The sequence below is a fragment of the Myxine glutinosa genome, chromosome 8 (assembly GCF_964187855.1).
Source record: "Myxine glutinosa chromosome 8, kmMyxGlut1.1, whole genome shotgun sequence".
In the NCBI taxonomy this organism is placed as follows: domain Eukaryota; kingdom Metazoa; phylum Chordata; class Myxini; order Myxiniformes; family Myxinidae; genus Myxine; species Myxine glutinosa.
This window is the reverse complement of record NC_136268.1, coordinates 63,892,166-63,900,717: the sequence shown is the minus strand read 5'-3', so window position 1 is coordinate 63,900,717 and position 8,552 is coordinate 63,892,166. Positions and strand designations below refer to the sequence as shown.

The following is an 8,552-nucleotide window of genomic DNA, read 5'->3' as shown; positions in this document are numbered from 1 at the left end:
TATAGCAGGCTATTGTTTGAATATAGCAGGCTATTGTTTGAATATAGCAGGCTATTGTTTGAATATAGCAGGCTATTGTTTGAATATAGCAGGCTATTGTTTGAATATAGCAGGCTATTGTTTGAATATAGCAGGCTATTGTTTGAATATAGCAGGCTATTGTTTGAATATAGCAGAGGCTATTGTTTGAATATAGCAGGCTATTGTTTGAATATAGCAGGCTATTGTTTGAATATAGCAGGCTATTGTTTGAATATAGCAGGCTATTGTTTGAATATAGCAGGCTATTGTTTGAATATAGCAGGCTATTGTTTGAATATAGCAGGCTATTGTTTGAATATAGCAGAGGCTATTGTTTGAATATAGCAGAGGCTATTGTTTGAATATAGCAGAGGCTATTGTTTGAATATAGCAGGCTATTGTTTGAATATAGCAGGCTATTGTTTGAATATAGCAGGCAATTGTTTGAATTTTGCAGAGGCTATTGTTTGAATATAGCAGACTATTGTTTGAATATAGCAGGCTATTGTTTGAATATAGCAGAGGCTATTGTTTGAATATAGCAGGCTATTGTTTGAATATAGCAGGCTATTGTTTGAATATAGCAGGCTATTGTTTGAATATAGCAGGCTATTGTTTGAATATAGCAGAGGCTATTGTTTGAATATAGCAGGCTATTGTTTGAATATAGCAGGCTATTGTTTGAATATAGCAGAGGGTATTGTTTGAATATAGCAGAGGCTATTGTTTGAATATATCAGGCTATTGTTTGAATATAGCAGGCTATTGTTTGAATATAGCAGGCTATTGTTTGAATATAGCAGTCTATTGTTTGAATATAGCAGGCTATTGTTTTAATATAGCAGGCTATTGTTTGAATATAGCAGGCTATTGTTTGAATATAGCAGGCTATTGTTTGAATATAGCAGGCTATTGTTTGAATATAGCAGAGGCTATTGTTTGAATATAGCAGAGGCTATTGTTTGAATATAGCAGGCTATTGTTTGAATATAGCAGGCTATTGTTTGAATATGGCAGACTATTGTTTGAATATAGCAGGCCATTGTTTGAATTTCGCAGGCTATTGTTTGAATATAGCAGAGGCTATTGTTTGAATATAGCAGAGGCTATTGTTTGAATATAGCAGAGGCTATTGTTTGAATATGGCAGGCTATTGTTTGAATATAGCAGAGGCTATTGTTTGAATATAGCAGGCTATTGTTTGAATATAGCAGGCTATTGTTTGAATATAGCAGGCTATTGTTTGAATATAGCAGGCTATTGTTTGAATATAGCAGGCTATTGTTTGAATATAGCCGGCTATTGTTTGAATATAGCAGGCTATTGTTTGAATAAAGCAGAGGCTATTGTTTGAATATAGCAGAGGCCATTGTTTGAATATAGCAGGCTATTATTTGAATATAGCAGGCTATTGTTTGAATATAGCAGAGGCTATTGTTTGAATATAGCAGAGGCTATTGTTTGAATATAGCAGAGGCCATTGTTTGAATATAGCAGGCTATTATTTGAATATAGCAGGCTATTGTTTGAATATAGCAGAGGCTATTGTTTGAATATAGCAGAGGCTATTGTTTGAATATGGCAGGCTATTGTTTGAATATAGCAGAGGCTATTGTTTGAATATAGCAGGCTATTGTTTGAATATAGCAGGCTATTGTTTGAATATAGCAGGCTATTGTTTGAATATAGCAGGCTATTGTTTGAATATAGCAGGCTATTGTTTGAATATAGCCGGCTATTGTTTGAATATAGCAGGCTATTGTTTGAATATAGCAGAGGCTATTGTTTGAATATAGCAGAGGCCATTGTTTGAATATAGCAGGCTATTGTTTGAATATAGCAGAGGCTATTGTTTGAATATAGCAGGCTATTGTTTGAATATAGCAGGCTATTGTTTGAATATAGCAGGCTATTGTTTGAATATAGCAGGCTATTGTTTGAATATAGCAGGCTATTGTTTGAATATAGCAGGCTATTGTTTGAATACAGCAGGCTATTGTTTGAATATAGCAGAGGCTATTGTTCTATAAAAGACAAGAAAAGCAAATCACGCACATTATAAACGAGACTAAAGTCATGCAAACACAAGGGGGCAGTGTAACACTTTTTCTATCCAGCAAACGCAAATTTAACGACGACTTATAAAGGAGCGAAACTTGTTTTTACCTCCGCAACCAAAGGTGGATGGAGGTTATGTTTTCACCCCTGTCTGCCCGTTTGTCTGTCCATTTGTCTGTTTGTTTGTTTGTGAAAAAGATATCTCAAAAAGTTGTGGACGAATTCGGACGAAATTTGGCACAGATATAGATAGCGTATGTGACGAGGATGAAATGATTAGATTTTGGTGAAGATCTTGATTCGGATCCGGCTACTAGAATATTGTACGTGATTCTTCACCATTTGGAGATAGGGCCAAAAACGATACATAGCAGGAAATCTCAAAAAGTTGTGGACGGATTTGGACGAAACTTGGTGGACCCGTTGGGCGTCTGACAAGGTCAAATAGATTCGATTTTGGTGAAGATCTGAATATGGATTCGGATATGAGAATTATTTAATTTTTAAGTGATTCTTCACGTTTGGGAGATAGGGCTAAAACCAACATATAGCAGGATATCTAAAAAAGTTATGGATGGATTTGGACGAAACGTGTTGGGTAGGTTGTGTGTGTCACAAGGAAGAATCGATTCAATTTTGGTGAAGATCCGGATCCGGATCCGGATCCAGCTAGTAGAATTTTAAGTGATTCTTTACCGTTGAGTGATATGGCCAAAAATGATACATAGCAGGATATCTCAAAAGGTTGTGGATGAATTTGGACGAAGCCTGGTGGAGAGGTTGTGTGTGTGAAAAGGACCAATCGTTTCGATTTTGGTGAAGATCTGAATATGGATTCGGCTACAAGAATTATTTAATTTTTAAGTGATTCTTCACCATTGAGAGCTCGAGTGAAAAGCGATAAATAACATGATATTTTGAAAAGTTCTGGACGGGTTATGACCAAACTTGGTTGACGAGTTGGTTAGGTGACAAGAACAAGCCGATTCGATTTTGGTTCAGGTCCGAATCCAGATCTGGCCTATGCCTATCAGTGGGATACAAAACGTAAACTGTTCACCAGGCAGAGGTATGCTCTCTACTGAGTGCTGTTGTAGTTTGCACTATTGATGAGGTGGAGCCAGAACGGTTTGATTTAAATTCAGGAGAGGAGTACTAAGCAAAAATTGTTTGATGTCCGTGCCTTTTTATGGATACCAGAAATGCCCGTTCCCTTCGGGAGCAGCCTGGGGGAAGGTGGTGCGCGGGCGGGGGGGGGGGGGGGGGGGAGGGAGAGAGGGGAGGGAGAGAATCCCCCTGTCTGCAGCAAGGGTCAGTAAACCACTTGCAATGTGGCATGTACAGGCAAAATTTATAACCCCTTCCCCCCCACCCCTGCTCCCCCACCCACCCCCCTCCTCCTGCCTTAGCAGGGGAGGGGGTTTGAACCCATGACTTGACCATGGGTACTACCAGCATGTATGCAAAATTTGGTGAGATCAGCCTGGCCATATTTTATTTCTGTAATTTACAGACATACACAATACACACACGATACACACACATACATATGAGAGATACAGTTTTGAAATGTGGTGTTGGATAATTCCAACCTCCATAACCATATTATATATCATGGAGTACAGTTGTTTTGGTGAACTTGCAAAAGTTATACTCCATATGGAGGGATGGCATGAAAAAAAAAATGGCTGCCTCATCACATATACAGGTAGTGGACAAAAAAATGGAAACACCAATGTAAGATTGCTTAATAGGGCATTGGGTCACAAAGTATGGCCAGTACGACTTGTATGCGCCGTGGCATAGAGTCCACCAGTGTCTGGAACTCATTAAGAGGGATGCGGCACCATTCTTCCACGAGAAAGTCAATCAACTCACACCTGTTTGATGGAAGTGGCCTCGGGTGTCATTCCAGAATATCCCATAAATGCTCGATTGGGTTCAGATCGAGTGACTGAGAAGGCCATGACATATGGATAATATCAGTGTCAGGCTCATCAAACCATTGGGTGACCACACGTGCTCTGTGGATGGGGGTATTGGGGGGGTCTCCTCTTGCAGCTATGCTAGCTATAATTATGGGCAACCAGGCCTGTGCAGCATTTATATATGACCCTAAGCTGTGTGGAAGCTGTTGCCTGGTGTCCCTCATTTACCCAGGTGTTTCCATTTTTTTCCCACTACCTGTATATGTATATATTATTGGGTAGTTATCACGTCATCTACTACTAACCCGATCTGGAAAAAGATAAAACGCTTTTTCTGTTTATCTGCTGTCTTAAAAGTGCATAAAATATTTATTTATGTTTATGTTTTATTTAAAAGTACACCATTTCAATGTAACCCTTTCCTCTCGTCTTCCTTCCAGGTGGAGCAGTAGTGTCTCAAGGTAGTGCTTGTGGCCCACTCTTGATCCTCATCTATATAATCGTCTCTGATTGATTATATAATCATCTATATAATCTCACAACCATATCATCTATAAATCACCTTTCAGATTATCTAGAAAACCCTTTCTTCTTTTTGGGGATGAATCTACCTTGTGTTGTGAAGCACCCGATGCCATTAACAGACAGAATGCAGGTGCATAACTCTGCTGTTCTGGAATCGATTAGTTGCTGGTCTGATAAATGGAACACTTCTAATCCTGGAAAATGCAACAGTCCCATCCTGTCGCTCCCAAAGTACCATCAAATTAACCGACCTATCTATCACTATAATCAGCCACTTGAAGAGGTGCTGTGTCTTGAATTGATAGTAGTCACCATCAGCAATGACCTATATAACAAAGTTAGCATCCTAATCAAGCCACAGACTGGGCATCTTCAATTGTTCCAAGTGGTTACTTGTAAAATCAGAAATAATCAGTCTATAAGGCTTTTATCCCCTGCTAAATGTAGCACTGGACTCAAAAGTAGGACCAGACTCACATATCGGCTAAAAGTTCCTGACACCGCAAGTGTGCCTCCCTCTATCCCCCCCCCATGGATTCTCTGGAATCTAAAGCTTTCAACTTTATTGGCATCTCCCATGGTTATGCCAAAGCACAACACCTGTTGGTGTCCAATCACGGATAAGTCAGTACTCTCTCTCCCCTCTTGTTTAGTTCTATATGCTCTCTCAAACATCTGACCCACCCCAACTCCTTTAGGATACATGTGTTCTTCCAGTAATCTGCCAATTCCTTCATGGATACAGGCTTTGTACCCACCTACACTTCTTTGTTCCCCTTTTTACCTATTCTGGAACTGCCTTCTGGATACCGTTCAATCACTCTCTTCTCTCCAGGGCTTCAAGCAAGCGGTGCAACAACCATCTAATGTCATCTTCCATCCCTACCCACAATCATTGAGGAGGGCTTAGTTCAATTTTTTGGGTGACTGTGCCTTTTTTTTAACAACATGTAGCTCATGAACCCTACCTAACCCAACCCTCTCACTTACAGGTGAATGCATTTCTTCCCATCCTCTGTCTCAGCTTTCCATGTTCGTTATTTTGCTTGCTTGTTGTGTCAAACAGTGGTGCCCCTGCCCGTATGTTACCTTTTTAGCCTGTCTCCTCGCTCTTCTATGGGCACATGTTTTGTATACAAAGAACAGTCCTTATCTATAAGGATACGTCTGACATGCAGACGTACAAAAAGGTGTACATTCAGACATTACCACAAGCAAATAATATCAAGAAAATTGAAATCAATCAGGATTATTACCGAGGATCTTAAGAGTTTTTTTTTACCGTTAAATAACAACGTAAACTCTCATTCCAACGCAATGGAAGAAGAGAACTTGGCATCATGGTATAAAAAGGTGAGAAACAACTGTATTTCATCTTGACAACAGTCCGGAACGTTAGAAGCCTGCTTCACAGATTTTTTTATATATATTTGAAGGAAACAACTTTGATCTCCAATGAACAAACCTTCACAGCTTTTCTTGTCCATAGCGAGCTCATATCCTGGGTCACAGGCACACCGATAGCTGCCCAAGGTGTTCACACAGATCTGTTGACAGCCTGCCTTCTTGGGTTCTGTACATTCGTCCACTTCTGTATGCCAGTAACACAACAAACTGCAATAAAGCAGCATACTTGTAGAGCATAGCAAGGAAATACAAGTAACACTCAAGGAACCATTCAGCATCAGCCTTCTGCTTGCCTACATTCATGCACAAAAAAGGTCTGCCTGAAATTAAGCCTGAAAAGTATAGATCTGAAACTTCAGGGGTTTACCCCCCTCCCCTAAGACCCCCAGCCCTGTCGGGAGCCCCCATGATCCGAATTCGATAAATATAAGCCCGAGCGATTGTGTGGGCTACTGTCTTGTATTCATTTGTCAAGTTTCAGAACAATCAGCCGGGTGCAAAAATAGCAAAAAGTTAACAGACTATCGGAATGGACGGACGGACACCCGGAAATCACGACCCATTTTATCTTCGAGATTGAGATGACCTAACGAGAAGAGATGATGACTTATTTGTGTAAATCCATATTTGGGAAATACACTCATTGAATCAGGTCTGATGCTTCACTGAATGCGTTGGCAGCAACATCACTGGTGGTTCTGGTCACTTTCACTCCACCTGCTGGCACCATTCACGAACATGATGGCAAGTAGAGTCGCAAGAGATGAAGAAAATGGAATTAGATTGGGTGATTAGAAACGTTCCATGTGGAAAAAAAACCCCAAAGATGTTCCCAGAAAAGGCGAGAATGCTGAAGTCCATCCACTAGACTGGAGAACACTTAGAAAGGTACAGATCTCATTAGTTTACATATTTCCACAACATAATAAAATCAGTCTGGAAACTTCATGAAAGCAACTTACAACATGAGAATTTGAAGATCATTATTCCAATCATTACTCGTACAATTTATAAACCATGTAATGAACGATAGCCCTGCATTTAATATCATGTCATTACCTTGACAGAATGGTGTCATTTACTTATGAAGAAGTCAGAAGGAAAAGGAAAATAATAGAGGCGGTAATTTAAAATGGCTAAAGACTTCCTGCGCTGGCCAAGCACCAGCAGCAATTCTGGTAACCAGTAGAGTTGTCAAATATAGATGACAACTGCATCAAAACGGAAAATATTGTCTGCCGTTATGCTAACAAAGACAGGCCTTAATTAAAAACAATGTCAAAGGAAATGTGCAGTCTACCTTGTGCATATTGAGTTAGTATGATGCTTTTGGGTTTTTACTCCTGTGATTCAAAACATCGTTCCAACATTCGTTTTTATAAATTCACCTTTATCATTTCCTCCTCTTTCAAAGTCCAGTTTCTTATCGTGATACTACCCATTACCTTAGTTGCAAAAGTAACCCAGCCCCAAAGGCAGACGCCAACCAAAATGATAAACTGGTGTGGCAAGACAGAAAATAAACCATAAAACTGCAGATACTGTATTAGAAGTTGAAATTACAATATGCATGACACCACAGAGTCATTGAACTAAATGGCAGAACACAGCTTTGATGGCACATATCAGCGTGTGAAGGAACACATGAAGGCAAGCAACCTGAGAGACTTCGTATTTAAAATAAAGACCAATTACTGCACTGTAGTTACAAGAAGGAAGCCAGATATGAAAACAACACACACACACACACACACACACACACACACACACACACACACACACACACACACACACACATACACACACACACACACACACACATATATATATATATATTTAAATAAACACACACATACACATACACTATATAAATAAACACACATACACATACACATATAAACGCACCTATACAAACAAACATACACAGATATACTATGTACTTGTAAGTACTTGCAGAAGCTATTTTATATTTGAAGTTATAACCTGAACCTATAAGCAATTGACTGGTTTTCCAACTGCCCGGATCGTCAACTGGGCACCGCTTTTCATCGAGGTTTCAATCCTTTCAGCCCAGAACCTCTCCAAATGGCGGAAACCACAACCCTGACTGCAGGTCCACATCAGTAGATTACTCAACATCAATAGATTACTCAACATCAATGGACCCACAACCTCAAAGTTGTGTCCAGACAGTTAGTCCACACAGCAAGGCAATATCCTTATTCAAACTTATCTATTTACTTCTTGTATTTAAAGTATTAACACAAACTAATAACTTAAATCATAAATTACTTTATATAACAATATACAAAGCAATAAATACTCCACCCGACAGACTTGTCCATTACACAGCACCTCCATCCAACCATCGACTCAAACTGCCATTCAAATATTCAAACTGTCATCTACAACCGATTCCACCATATGTATAAATATATATGTATAAATATATATGTATAAATATATATGTATAAATATATATGTATATATATGTATATATATTCTACACACATATATATATATATATATATATATATATATATATATATATATCTTCTACACACATTATATATATATATATATATATATATATATATATATATATATATATAT

The 8,552-nt window shown here is 38.8% G+C and overlaps 1 protein-coding gene across 4 annotated transcripts in view; it reads right to left on the bottom strand.

The window, feature by feature from the left end:
• Positions 1-8,552, bottom strand: part of TLL2 (tolloid like 2) — a 253,701-nt gene that overhangs the window by 36,937 nt on the left and 208,212 nt on the right. For all 4 annotated transcript variants that reach the window (XM_068124572.2, XM_068124574.2, XM_078783341.1 and 1 more), the window contains one exon: positions 5,998-6,123. In XM_068124572.2, the coding sequence (XP_067980673.2) occupies positions 5,998-6,123 (126 nt within the window). The remainder of the gene's footprint in view (positions 1-5,997; positions 6,124-8,552) is intronic.